Source organism: Lolium perenne, chromosome 4 (assembly GCF_019359855.2).
Source record: "Lolium perenne isolate Kyuss_39 chromosome 4, Kyuss_2.0, whole genome shotgun sequence".
Lineage (NCBI taxonomy): Eukaryota > Viridiplantae > Streptophyta > Magnoliopsida > Poales > Poaceae > Lolium > Lolium perenne.
The window spans coordinates 1372879-1388160 of NC_067247.2; the positions used below are offsets into that span (position 1 = coordinate 1372879).

At 47.0% G+C, this 15282-nt stretch overlaps 1 protein-coding gene across 1 annotated transcript; it reads left to right on the forward strand.

Moving 5' to 3' along the window:
- The first annotated feature begins 6996 nt into the window (after positions 1 to 6996).
- Positions 6997 to 9538, forward strand: LOC127347962 (syntaxin-32). The gene is made up of 5 exons (XM_051374092.2): positions 6997 to 7286; positions 7805 to 8055; positions 8161 to 8333; positions 8837 to 9034; positions 9192 to 9538. The coding sequence occupies exons 1-5, from the start codon at positions 7112 to 7114 to the stop codon at positions 9349 to 9351; spliced, it is 957 nt and encodes a 318-aa protein (XP_051230052.1). The 5' UTR covers positions 6997 to 7111; the 3' UTR covers positions 9352 to 9538.
- Positions 9539 to 15282: the final 5744 nt, after the last annotated feature.

The following is a 15282-nucleotide window of genomic DNA, read 5'->3' on the forward strand; positions in this document are numbered from 1 at the left end:
TTTAAAACACATGGCACATGGTCAGAACCAATTTTTGCTAGGGGAAACACCATGGTATTGGGATAATATGTTATCCAGTTAGCACTGGTAAAGAACCAATCCAACTGCTCTAATAATGGCTCCTTCTGCATATTAGACCAAGTGTAAGCTCTGCCTTTAATAGGTAATTCAAGCAACCCCAAGTGACCAATAATTTCATTAAACAAGAACATATCATTTATATCACCTCCAGGCATGTTCCTATTATCTTGTGATCTCACAAAATTAAAATCCCCCAAAATAATCCAGTTCTCTTCAGCTGGAATATGTAAATTATAAAGCCAAGACACAAAGTTATCCCTTTCTTCCCCTTGGCAGGGCCCATAAACACAAATCAAATTCCAAGACTCATTATTATGCACGGAAGTAAATTCCACTTGCACCCCATACTTGACAGATTGCACCAACATACCAGTGAACACAGAGGAATTCCAAATGAAAATTATACCCCCAGAAGCCCCCACATATGTGCCCGGCTTGTTGTTTTCCGGCCAAAACCGGATCATACACAGTCATCTGCTGTGCATTTGCATCTTTTTCTCTTCTTCTGTCGGGATGGGCGGATGATGCCTGCCCATGCGACTTGCTTCCGGCATTCTTTGCCGAGCGAACCGATTTTTGACGCTGGAGCTGCTTTGTTAATTCGAGCTAGCTCAGCATTTTGTGCCACAATCATATCAAGCAACTCTCTGACTCGATCTTGCTGTTTTGCTAAGGCCTCGCCAGAAAGCGATTCACACATCTCTACTGCAGCCCTAGCAGCTTTTATCATTTTATCCGGACTGCTGTACTTAGGTTTCTCTACCATGCTCAAAGACACCGACACAATCTTACCGGGAAGAACCTCCCAGCGCAGATCCTGATCTAGGTTGCGACCTCTAAGCCGGTTTCCAGCTACTCTAGCAGGGTTTGCGCTAACGGAAGCAAAGCCATGGGCAGCGTTGTACTCACGTAGGGTCAGGTTGAGCTCTTGCTGGGCCTTGACGATGTTAGCCGCACCGGAGAGCAGCTTCTGCCGCTACGCCTCCAGTTCGACCTTGGTGACCGCGGCGTCGGCGTTCTGCGTAATGGGCGTGGCCAACACGCTCATGGCCGCTTGCAACGGGGTCGCTTCCGTGGCGCGGTAGAAGCTCCGGCGATGATCTCGTCGCGCTCGGTTGGAGGCTTGGTCGTGCGCGTGGACTTGGTTAGCCCAGCGCCCTCCCCTGCAGCTTCCTTGCCGGTTTCTCCTGCACCAGCCATCATCACCTCCACGCTGCCGGCGGCGCGGTCGGCGTGCGGCCCGCGAGCAGCTGAAGACCATGGCGGGTCCGGTGCCACCAGCACATGTGAGTGGTACTGGCGCTCCTTGACGGTGCCGAGGTAGATGCGGTGGGAGCCGAACTCGATGATGCAGTCGTTCTGGGGGAAGCGTCTGCCGTTGGCGAAGCAGCCCGCGTTGTCGTTGATGAAGTTCAACGAGCCGAGGCGCTGGACAAGGACATACACCACACGCTCGCCGGAGACGGTGAGGATGCCCGCCCGAATATGAACTCCAGCAAGCGCAGCTGCTGGCCCCACAGTGGGCGCCAACTGTCGTTGTGGTGGAACGGCAGATGCCATAGGATGGCTTAAGTTGGGGCCGAATGTGCGCTAGAGGATTCCGGGGAGGGTTTGTGTTACAGGGAGAGGTGGAAAAGAAACCGGATTGTATTGATGAACTTAGCCAAATGGCCAGAGGTTGAAGATAGTACGGTACAATCTTCCTCTGGATCAATCTCTCTCTCTCTTGTTGTCCGATGTTCGTCGTCCCGCACAGGGGTGTGCCCCCTCTCCTTATATAGGGGAGAGGGTGGCTTAGAAGGGAAGAAACCCTAATGGAATCTAAGATGAGCTAAGCTACTTTGGCCCAGCTGGCGCCGATTATGACTTTAAACAGGGAGCGATGACCTCGTCCGGTATCTTTTACGTCATCTTCTGCTTTGGCGCGAGATCTTCGTTTAAAGCTGAAGTGCTTCGCTCATCCTTGTCCTCTAGTTCTTGATGGAATCTTTAACCAAAGTGCCGACAGGCTACAGTGACCCCTGGTACCGGTTTGCAGGTACCTTTACCTCTAGTTCCGGTACCTTGGTACTTGGCGGTACAAACTTCCCGTTGCCAAGACTCCGGTACACCCCTCTTAGGATACCGGTTCGTACCATCTTTGCTTAGCTGAACTTAAGTTTAGAATCCGGATCACTCTTTGATCCGGTTAACCACTACCATATTATGGCTAACTTGCCATAGCTTTGGCCTACCGGGGGCCATCCCCCCGACATCGACAATGCTGGAATTGGCCGGCAAAGCTCTCTACCGCGCGCTCCGGAAGGTCTTGAGGACGATAGGCTCCTCTGCGCTGTCTAGAGAGCAGTGGGGACATATGGCCCCACAAAATATGCGGCATCATAGATGTTGCTGCCACCCGCAAAGGAATGTGTACTAATGGCATGTCCATATGCTGACGCAAACAGAACAAATTCCTTGTTTTCTTTCCCTGACTGGATGCCCCATATTGGCCCGTATATGACAAGTTGGGCCAATATGCGGTTTTCGCCTGTTTTTTTGCCAGGCCAGACACCACATCGGTGGTATGAGAGCATCTCCACTCGTCTCCCCACAGAGCCTCCACGGCCACTTTTTTTCATCTGGACGGCGAAAAACGGCCCAGTTAGGCCCCCGGTTCCTCGTTTTGGTCCGGATTTGAGCCTATTTTCGTCCGGACTCCCCATGCCATCCTCGGTTTCCCGGGGGTCTCCCGGGGACTCCGGATGAAGCTAAACCAACCGCCCACGCCCACGTGTCTCCTCTTTCGTCCGGATTCCCCGAGCCATCCTCTTTTTCCCCGAGAAACGCCGCTTGGGGAGCACACGACTGGGAAACTACTCCTCCCCACGCCAAATCTTCCTCCAATCCGGACGAAAATTTCGCCGGATTTGGGCGTGGGGAGCGCCAATGAGTGGGGATGCTCTGATCTGGACAAAATTTTCAGGCCACAGCCCAAACCCTCAGCGAGCCGCTATATATGGCGTTCGGCGGCCGCGGATGGGGGTCGAACCCCATTCGTCTCTCCACCCGCTCCGCTCCCGCCGACGAGCAATCCGCGCGCACCGGTGAGAAATCCGTGGGCCATGGTGTCCAGCGGAGGTCGAGAAGGCCGCGGCGAAGGGAGGGTGGGCGGCGCTGGATCCGCCACTGTGCGTAAGGAGCTTGAGTACCAGCGGCGCACCTCCAACGCCGCCCGCATACGCTGGTCGTACCGCTGGCTCCACCAAGGGCTCAAGCCGCCGCGCGTGTTCGCGTGGCTCGAGTCATAGTACTACCGCGAGCTCGAGGTGTCGAGGTCGCGGGATCCGCTGACACGCCGCTCGAGGTCCTGCGATCTGGAGGCGTAGGAGCTCCTCGGCGCCGCGTCGCCTCACCTTCTCCGAATCGAGCTCAAGCGCCCCGCCCCCGGCGCCGCGGTTCGACCCCAGTGACTAAACGGAGGACGACGACAACCCCACCCTCGCCACGAAGCTAGAGGTTGCTGCGCCCGCGCTGATGGAGGGCGACTTCGTCCACGACGCGGCCCTGGGCATGGTGACCGCGCTAGTGGAGGAGAAGAGCTGCCGCGACGTCGAGCAGAAGGCGGAGTAGCTCCGCGAGCAGGCGGCGCAGGACGCCTGCTACATCGAGCTCGATAGCGACTAGGCTGCCGGCTCCACCACCGCGGCACGTAGCTCCCCGGTGAGGTCCATGTTGTTTACCGGCCGCCGCGGCGCCATTAACATAGAGAAGCGGAGCACTAGGCTCTGCTGTTTATTTCCCCTATGTAACGAACAATTTCTGGCGCGAATGAATTTTTAAATTATGCAGTTTGTTTATGGCGGTTCTGAACTGCGCTTCCAAATTTAACCTGTATATATCGTTTGGGGTGGCCTCTGTTAGAGATGCTCTAAGGGCAACTCTAGCAGATCCCCCATATCGATCTGGATACGCGGTGGCGGGCCGATATAGGGGTTACGACCGTTTTTTTGGGCCAGACTAGACCCCGCATCGGTGGTCTGGCCCGGAAAATGTATCCAGGTCGCAGCCTAAATCGCCAAAACACCCGCATATATAGCGGTCGGCGAGGCGGATGGGGGCCAAACCCCATCGTCGTCGTTGGGGTCAAGCTCCCGCCAGCGCCCGTCGACGGCGTTGGTGGTGAAGATGGAGGTCGACGCAGAGTTGGAGCCGCCGCGCCTTCCGCATTTCGCCTCCGACGACTACCTCGACAACGAGCAGCTGAAACTCGTCATCCCACAGCTCGGCGTGAACGCGGGGCTCGCGCCTTGCGACTTCGTCGAGAAGCGCGACCTTGTCACGGTGGTCGGCCTCGTCGAGCGCTCGAGCCAGCAGGACGTGGACAATGCCGCCGAGTGGAAGCACATCGTCAAGGAGCAGGGGCGCATTTTCGTCGACCTTGTTAGCGACGAGGAGTGAGGAGGCTGCTCCGATGCGCCGCCGCCACGGCACAGCCGCACAGGGCTCCGGTGAGTATCCCGAAGCCGATTTTGCTGCAATGTGCTCCCGTGGCGGCGGATTTCAACTCGGATTTAGGAAATTCGAGTTCCTTTTGATGTAATGTAGATGAATTTAGGGTCAATAATGTAGCATGAATTGTCCCGTGTTTTTTGGGCACCACTAGGAATCGGGATCCGATAAATAGCTTCACATCGGACCTGGGTTTAGCCGTGCGATTCGAAGCACAAGGACGTTAGATTCTCACGAGGCCCCCTTGACTGTTTCGCTAAAATGTTGCCCAGATTGCATGCTTCGGTATTAACTGCCTAATGCTAAATTTCCTCAACAGAATCCGTAATTAGTGGGATACGAATTAACTGCTCACCAATCTAATTCTCGCTGATTTATTTTGATACAAAACATCTTTTGAAGGAAACTAACAACGTTAGCGAAATTTCATGCATGGGGATTTGCTTCCCTGGTAGGATTTTTTTTGTTTCCAACTATATTTAATTTTGCTTCCTGTTAAACTGATGAATCTTGCTTCATTACGAAACATATCTCGTTTCCAATGTTGTGCAAATCTTCTTCCGAGAAGCAAAACAAATCACGTTTCCAATATTATGCTAATGTACCTCCGATGAATGACAGTTTCCTCCAAATGCATCAAAACTATGTTTCCATTCAGTGAAGAATATGCATTCGTATGAATGAAATTTGCTTCCTTTTAATAGAACTAATATACAAATAGTTTGCTTCCAGATGAACCCAATTAAGTTTCGAATGGTACAATACTTTGCTTCCTGCCCAACTGAAGTTTGCTTCTATGAAATACATATATCTTTTACATTGTTCCTGCTAGCTACTTGCTTCCTACATAAGGAATATAGTTTCCTATGCATATTAGTATGATGCAGCTACTGCATCATTAAACTAAGTTGACCCAGAAGCTGGTCGACGTTCGTCGCAGGTTGATTTTCTGTAGCCCATGACGGGTGAGGACACTCCACGCTTGTATCTTGATGGTCGCTTGCTCAAGAATGTGTCACAAGTTGACGTAGCAACACGGCTGACGAGCTTCACCATGTCCTGGGTCAACTACTAGTTCCATGATGGCGATTCTATGTTAGAGTAGGAACTTAGGAGAATGGTAAGCATTGCATGAAGCACAACTTATGTACAATATAACCATTTACAAGAAGGAAGCAATATGTGTACATGGAAATATGCTACTATGAAGCACCTTAATGCTTGCTTGTGGGAAGCAGATTCTATGCGACAGGAACCTGTAATACGAAAGAAAGAAGCATGGCACATAACAAATTTTTATTGCAAAGTATATTGTTGTTTGCTTCCACTACAATTGATCGTATTCGTTGCAGCCATGAGAGCACTACTAGAATCCAAGTTGAGCGCGCGGACTCGCTACAAGGAAGAGGGGTGACGGCATGAAGTTCGGATTGGTTGCACGCGCATGGCCACGTCGTCTCGGCGGCGGGAAGAGGGGTGATGCCAAATGAACGTCGCACTCCACACTGATGTAGGGAAGCAGGGATTCAACTGTCTGGATTCATAAGATCCACCACATGCCGACGCTACACTAACCTAGAAGCACCACACCATGTCGAAGGTCGCGAGATACCAGCCACGCCAGCCTCCGCCGTCGACGTGGTCGGAGCTGTGCGGCACTCGGCCCTGACGTGCCCGGCTGATGCCTCAGCTGCGGTAAAACTGATTTCACAACTGCATGTACAAGGAAGATAGATTTAACGTCTAAAATATGCAGGAAACATTCACACTAGTTCTGTCACAATTACCTTCAATTCTTGCCGAATTGTGTTATCGTTGGAGGGATTGAGAGGGCTCCCGTGAGCGCAATGGAAGCAGCAAACGACCCACTGCTTCGGGCGGGGCTTGGAAGCCGAGCCACATAGGTGATTCGTGAGCGCGGACGCGAGAGCCGCAGGGGGAGGCGCGATCTGCAAGCTGAAGCTGAAACTAAGGAGGACGCTCAGGTGGTGCGTGTTCGTCGGGGTCGTGCATCATCGCTCACAGTACCGCGTTGAGCACGCCGGTGACGGGAGGTCGTAGAGGTGACGATGCGGGGATGCATGTCAATGCGGTTCGCTTGATTAGGGGAGGAATAATTAATGGGGCTTGATTAGGGGAGAAATAATTAATGGGCCAGGGGAGGGGCGTAGGGGTGGAAAGATGCAAAACCAGTCATTCGATCGTGAAAAGATCGACGGCGCCAGGCAAGTCCGACGATTTGTTTCCATCGGACCCCGAAATTTAGTGTTTACCTTTTTTAATTTACAGTTTTATATGTCATATCTGAACTGCGTTAGTGTTTTTCAAACTCCAAATCCGGGTTAAGGTGTCCTGGATATGGGAATTTGGGGTTTGGGATTTGCCCGTATCTGGCTCTAAGTAGGAGAAAATAGTTTCATATATAAGTCTGAAACTTTGGCTGTTCCTCGTCTTCTTTCCGTGTTTTCTTCCGAGACCCCAAGTCGTGGTGCTTCCCCCCTCCCACCGGCCGACCCAGATCCGGTGGCGGCCGGCAGCCATGAACCCGTTGTCCTTCCGAGACCGCACCAACGAGTTCCGCTCCGCCGCCAAGACCGTCGCCCCATCCCCCTCCGCCGACTCACGCTCGGCGCACTCCGACTTCAGAAGCCGCGCGTCCAACATTGCGCTCGGGATCCAACTGACCTCCCAGAAGCTCGCCCGCCTCGCCAAATGTATATATCGGACGACGTTTTTTTTTTTTTGGCTTAGCCGCCTAATTATTTTGTTCATCTTCCAGTGCTTAGTTTGCATATGCCTCACGCATGTCATGCCACTTATGTGCATTACTACTACTACTTGGTCTGATAATAGCTGTCACTTGCTAGATGAGCAATTGTTTAGCCATTGCTATGTACGTACTGAAGGAAGATAGATGAACGTTCTTTTCAGCCTCACTAGGACAGCATGTGTGATATGAGCGCAAGAGTATTATATTACGTGTAAACTGGTACTTTATCTCTAGATTATTTGTGTAATATATCTGCTCAACTGCTGTGCAGTAGTCAGGTCCCACTAATTTCATCTTTTCACCGGTACGAGGATGCATCCCTTTACCACTAATACTTTCGCCTTTTTTGGAGTGAAATGTGGGTATTCATATAGTTGCTAGTACTAATTTGTACCATCTTGTGTTGTTTCTCTCAATGGAGAGTATGAATTCACACTGATCCTGCGACATGATTATTTACAGTGGCGAAGAGGAGATCTGTTTTTGATGACCCAACCTTAGAGATACAAGAGTTGACGGCACTTGTTAAGAATGATATCGGTGCTTTGGATAATGCTGTAATTGACCTACAAGTTCTCTGCAGCTCGCAGAATGGGAGTGGTAACCTTTCCAGCGATACAACAAATCATTCCGCTAATGTCGTGGACAACCTGAAAAATCGCCTGACAAGTGCAACGAAAGAGTTGAAACAAGTTCTTACCATGCGGACAGAGGTCAGATAAAAGTTGCAACTGCTTTCAGTATTCAGATATGATGATCTACTACTTCCTTTTTCTGCTGATATCCTATAGTTCCTTGATTTTCCCTGAATTTTGCAGAACTTGAAGGTTCATGAAACTAGAAGGCAAATGTTCTCCTCCTCCTTATCCGCTGCCAAGGATACATCAAATCCACTCATGCCTCAGCGTCTGCTTGTTGCCAGCGAGGCATCCCACTCGGCGCCTCCAGCACCATGGGCCAGTGAATCTGCGTCTACGTCTTTGTTTCAGAGGTACCCTTGCGACTGTTAAAATTGCAGTTGTGTTTACTTCCGTTCCGAGCAAGTATGCACAACCACTTTAGTTTAGGCCTTTTGTGTGCTTTTGCTAGGAGAGTACAATGAAAACCAGTAAACACTTGTTGTCAGAGATTTGCGAAAACAAAAGATGGTGCCTGGGAAACTTGCTTTGTCAAACATGTCCCAATAGAGGCATTAATACCGTGAAGGTTATACTGTTATAAATAGATATGTGCAATTCGAGGTTGAGTCCTTGAACCCTGCTGTGTAGGTGCCGTTGTGGGCTGATGGTCACGGTCAATGAAAGATGTCTATGGACAACGAAAGTAGATAGTCAGGTAGGGGCAAGCGGGCAATAAAATTGTTCTTATTCCATTGCTTGATGAGAACTAACATGTAGACAAGTGCATATATGACCTGTTTAACATACTGATGGTATCAAATTGGACCGACTACAGAATAATAAAGATAACATGAGTTCTGCTTCTGTTCACCAGGAAGAAGACCAATGGAGCATCATCATCATCATCATCGACTCCTGCTTTCATGCAGCAGCAGTTGGCAGTACAGCAGGACAGTTACATGCTTAGCAGAGCAGAGGCTCTTCGAAATGTTGAGACAACTATCCATGGGCTGAGTAGCATATTTACTCAGTTAGCAACCATTGTGTCTCAGCAGGGAGAGCTAGCAATCAGGTGAGCTTTTCTGCTTTTTAAGTTCATTTCATCTAGTTTCGTGAGTAGTCAATGGTAGACTAAGTCATGTCCATACCTTCTGAAATATTTATTTACAACTTCAGGCTGTGGGACTTGAGTCTTTGCTAAACTGTATTGTCTATGGTATGTATGACAGAATCGACGACAACATGGTAGAGACAACAGCTAATGTCGAGGGAGCGCAGGGTGAACTCCTGAAGTACCTCAACAACATTTCATCAAACAGGTGGCTGCTGATGAAGATATTCTTCGTGCTGATGGTTTTGCTCATGATCTTCATATTCTTTGTCGCTTGATCCCCTTGTAATACCAGACCCCCGCTCTCGTTGTTCCGCATAAGTATATTTTTTGATTTTTACTGAAGCACCAGATACACCATTTCACTTGGATGATGAGCAGCCATCTAGCCTCTCTCAGTTGGTCATGTAAATATGGAGAAGCTCCAACTCTTAACTGTTACAATTGAACGACGATGTTTGTACATTTTGCTATACTCTCGAAGTGCGAGACGGGGTCCTTCAGAAATTTTCCAAACTTAAAAATAAGATGTTTTTCACCTGTTTGAAATTCGGTTCATGAGTGTACCCGTTTCCACATGTCTATTTCCCTGCTAAATATTCAAGTTCATTTGTCCTCGACTCCTCAAGTACCCAGGCGTGCATCCAGAAAATATTCATCTCCAAAAGGAACCCAACAGATCCCGAGGACAACAAGGTATACCTCGTGTCCGTCATGGTCTTTGACATCACGGAGCAGTTGCTGCGTTCGCATGAATTACCACCGCCAAGTTCCAAGCTGAATGACAATTCCTATTTATTCCTCAGAAATATCAGATGCATTAGCCTTTTTTTGCCCCCAACTTGCCAATGAAATGAAATTTATAATACAAAGTTCTGTTGACCGGTCACCCTCTCTGCTTTGCTTTGTTTGTAATTCCCTGTAGCTTATTCCCATCAGCCTTGGCTAAATTTTAGTTATTTAGAGTTGCGCGTCCATGTCCCTTCCTTCAACTGTATGGCACAATTAATTTCTGTGAAACGGATGCTCAAGTTTACCCATGTGTCTTTGTTCAGAAGTATCAACGCCTCTTGCATTCTAGAATCATCTGTTTAATTATATTTAAAATTGACAATACTGACATGTGGATTTTTTTTTTAATTTGTTAGATTGATGCACTCTCGAATTTTTGGAGTAGGAGATACTAAAGTTTGTTTACATTTAACGTGAAATCTATTGCAACAAAATAGTTTTAAGCATTTCAAATGAAAATATAATAAACATAATTATTTTGACTAAATATAGTTTTACTTTAGCACAAAATATAATATTTATTTGTAAGTCTTACATGACTTGTGCACATTCTGATTGTACTACAAATGTCTATTTTAACATATAGGAGTGTGATTACATTCTAAGTTTTTAGTTGTTAGTGAAAATATCATGAAGACATTATTCAGGATGTATATATAACAAACTACATAGAAATAAATTAGTATAGGATATACAAAAAAATGAAATTGTTCAATATAAATATACACGATTTTAACCTGGACTAGATCTAAAAAATGGAATCCAAGAAAATATGAGAAGCTAGGCAAACCATAAATACAAACACAACATTACATCTTCTTTATACACATCACGGTAGACACCTACAAACACGACATTGCAAGAACATGAGAGAAGTTGTAATCCTATTGGTTGGGCATCTACCAGGTCACATCTCTAGCGTTGTTAGCCCTTATTACCCGTAATTCCCCCTTCTCCACCATCTCCTGGGTCATCTAGCTTGGGGGGGGCAACTTCGGAGGTTCCATATTAATCTCCTAGCGAGAAGCCACCGATTGCTTTCTCAGGAGAAAAAAAGTGTCTTGTGCAAATATTTTTAAAAACATAAAAAATAAAAAATTGAGGTCCTTGTTTTTTGACCACTTCTGCAACTCGTGCATTCCTAGTTTACTACATACTACACGCACGCTCCGTAGGTCTTCTAGTGATGCCAACTAACTCTCTATCTGCGCACAATAAGAACATTAAAATGGTGAGTGTTGATGAAAAACAAACTTTGTTCGCACATGCACGCCGATCGATCCGTGAATCCTGATAGCCATATTTTTATTTTACTTTTTTTGGCTTAATAATAATATATTACATTCAGACACATGTCCAAGTATTTTGAAAGAATTTACATTTGTGACAATTTGAGCACCCATTGAACATGCTTTTAAGTGCAAAATAACCACGCTGGTGAAGCTTGATGGTATATTAGCATGACCACAAATGCAAGCTTTTGCACAAAAAATACGCAAGTGCAAATGGAATGTACCAATCTATCAAAATATGGATGTATTTGATACAACTTTTGATGAGTCGGAGAGAGTAGAAACTAACACACAGACTAGGAGAAAACAACTATTTGTAATTCACGATTTAATTACGAAACTCGCAGCTTGTAATATCAGGGTTGCAATTTTTTTTTGGGAAAGGACCATATTGGCAAAATAAAGAAAAGAAAGAAGTTATGCGAGAACACCTTTCATTAATTAGTTAGTACGAGCCAGTGCCTTGTTAGGTAGCCAAAAAAAAAAAAACATATCGAGTGTGGGGGCAGCGGGTGGTCAACCGCGCGCCCGGGCAGAGCTCCCGCGCCGGCCACCGCCCAATGAACACCGGCGCACCGCGCGCGACGCCCTCCCCCCCGTCTAACAATAGCCCGCGCGCACGTCCTGCATATATATATATATATATAAACACCACGTACGCTCAATCACCCATAGCACACACGCATATTCCATCTGCAGCTCGATCTCACGGACACGCACCCACCAAATAAACCCACCAAAATGGCTCGCGCCCTCTTCCTCGTCGCCCTCCTTCTAGCCGCCGTCGCGGTGGCGCCGTTCGCCCAGGCGCGCAACGTTGTCACGGAGAAGAAGCCTGCCGCCGGTGATGCCGAGTCGCCGGCGCCGGCCGCCGACTCGCCTGGCGAGGAGCCCGCCGCCTCGGAGCCCTCTGCGGCGGACGCACCGGAGCCTAGCAGCTCCGACTGAGAGAGATCCAGACCGCGCGCGCGCTTTGGTCCGTCCAGGAGGACTCCAGGGGATAATTAATGGATTCGAGCTCTCGTTTCCATCTTCACTTGTAATAATGCGCGCGGGCTGATTGATAATGATAGTACGTCGCGCCGCTCGATCAAAGCTTTTTTTCTTCCTCATGCTAGTTTTTCTTTCTTTTTGTCAATATATATGTTGTAATTATGTATATGCTGCACAACGTCGGTGGTTAAAAACATTTGGCATTCTTCTATTGAAAAGGATAAACAGTATTAGCTTGACTAATTCGCCATGTATGTGGGATAATAGGGGACGTTAATTTTTCGAGAAAGGGTGCTTCGTTACTCAATAGGCTTAATCATTACACCCAGCCTCTGCATAACTAAGATGCACACAGCCGTTCAAAGTATCAAAATAATCAAACACAGGAGTACACGTACAGTCGATAGAAAGATAAACGCTAGAGAATCCGGCACAGCCTAAAAAGCCTGAGATGCCTATTATGCTGCCACCCATGTTGGAAAATAAACTCCTTCGCCGTGTTCTCCAATCGCGTAGACACCTCCATACAAAGGTCGCGATCCTCCAAACGCTGGAGTGGCGACCATGAACGGAGCAAAGCCGTAGCGCGGTAAACAACCTGCAAAAGAGAAGAATTCTTGTCATTAAAAACTTTGTCATTTCTACATAGCCAAAGTGATCATATAACAGCAATCGCACCCATCCTGATAAGCGTTTTATACCTAGTTTCAACCCCGTTTAGGCAATTTTTGAAAATGTTTGGAACGCTACAGGGAGTATATAGGGTAGAACCTATCTGAATGATTGACCATATAGACCTAGCAATTCAACAACTGAAGAAAAGATGTTTTATTTTCTCATTTTCATGACAGAAAATACATTTCGTACAACCTTGCCAATTGCGTTTGGCAAGGTTATCTTTAGTGAGAATCACACCTCGACGAAGATACCATGCAAAGACTTTTGTTTTCAGAGGTATCTTCATCTTCCAGATGGATTTGTTATTAACAACCGGTTGACTAGGTATGATTAAAGCTTTATACATGGAACTAACCGAGAATTTACCATTCTTGGTAAGATTCCAACGAAATTCATCGCCCCCCTGAACCAGCTGGATTGAAGCTAATCACTATAGCAATTCATTCCATGAAGCCAGCCTGGGACCAATGAGATCACGCCTGAACGACATAGAGGGTGGAGAGGTTTCCATCACCTTCTGTAAGGTATCTCCTTTATGTCGAATAATATTGTACAAAGCGGGATATTGTTCTCGAAGAGTAGTTGTACCCAACCACCTATCCTCCCAGAACCTTATCTCAGACCCATTCCGAATGGAGAATGAACCGAATGGGAAAAAGTGCTTTTTAGTCACCATGATGCCAGCCCAAAAATGCGAATCTCCAGGTTTTCATATAACCTGAGATATTGCTTTCGAGCCCACATACTTTTTCCGCAACAGTTGTTGCCACCGACCATCCTCAGTTAACAACCTGGCCAGCCATTTTCCCAACAAGGCCCTGTTTTTAACTTCAAGATCATGAACTCCAAGTCCACCTTGATCCTTTGGACGGCAGACAACACTCCATTTGGTTAACATATATTTTTTCTTTTTATTATCCCCTTGCCAATGGAATCTTGATCGGAAATAATCCAATCTATGCAAGACTCATTTGGGCAATTGGAAGAAACAAATCATATACAGTACCATATTTGTCAGTACTGAATTTATGAGAACCAATCTTCCTCCAAGGGATAATAATTTACCTTTCCAACTACTCAGGCGTTTCTGGAGTCTCTCCTCCACAATTTTCCATTCGGCCAGCGTCAGCCTTCGATAATGAATCGGAATGCCAAGATAGGTAATTGGAAAACTCCCGAAGCCACATCCGAAAAGCTCGGCATATTGGTTGGCATCGTCTTTAGCCTCACCAAAACAGAACAATTCACTTTTATGGAAATTTATCTTTAGACCGGACAACTGCTCGAAAGCTGAAAGAATTAACTTCAGATTCATTGCCTTGTCCAAATCATGATCCATAAATAAAATTGTATCATCGGCATATTGAAGGATAGATAAGCCCCCATCCACCAAACGGGAAACCACTCCTTCAATCCGGCCATCAACTTTAGCCCTTGATGTCTACGCACGCTTCTATTCCTGTAGACAGTGTTGGGCCTCCAAGAGCAGAGGTTTGTAGAACAGCAGCAAGTTTCCCTTAAGTGAATCACCCAAGGTTTATCGAACTGAGGGAGGTAGAGGTCAGAGATATTCCTCTCAAGCAACCCTGCAATTACGATACAAGAAGTCTCTTGTGTCCCCAACACACCTAATACACTTGTCAGATGTATAGGTGCACTAGTTCGGCGAAGAGATAGTAAAACACAGGTGGTATAGATGGTGGTAATATTGCAGGAAGTAAAGATGCAATAAAACAGTAAACAAGCGATGTTTGCAGTATTTGGAAACAAGGCCTAGGGATCATACTTTCACTAGTGGACACTCTCAACATTGATCACATAACAAATAAATAACTTCTCCTCACTTGTGCTACATACACTCTCTTGTTTGATAACAAACACCATTCATTGTGTAGGGCTACAAGAGCTCCCTCAAGCCGGAGTTAACAAGCTCCACAACATTCGGCATTCATATTTAAGTAAGCTCTAGAGCATAATAGACCGTTGCAATTTAGACCGAGTACTAACATGGCCTACACAATGTCACCTTTAAGCTATGAAAGGGGGAATAGATCACATCAATACTATCATAGTAATAGTTAACTCCATAATCTACAAGAGATTACAATCATAACCTACGCCAAGAACTACATGATGCACACACTGTCACCTTTACATCATGAAGGAGGAATAGACTACTTTAATAACATCACTAGAGTAGCACATAGATTAATAGTGATACAAAGCTCATCATATGGATCTCAATCATGCGAGGCAGTTCATGAGATCATTGTATTGAGGTACATGAGAGAGAGATTAACCACATAGCTACCGGTAGAACCCTTAGCCTCGAGGGAGAACTACTCCCTCCTCATCATAGGAGACAGCAGTGGCGATGAAGATGGCGGTGATGTCGATGGAGCTGCCTTCTCGGGGCACTTCCCCGTCCCGGCGGCGTGCCGGAACAAAGACTTC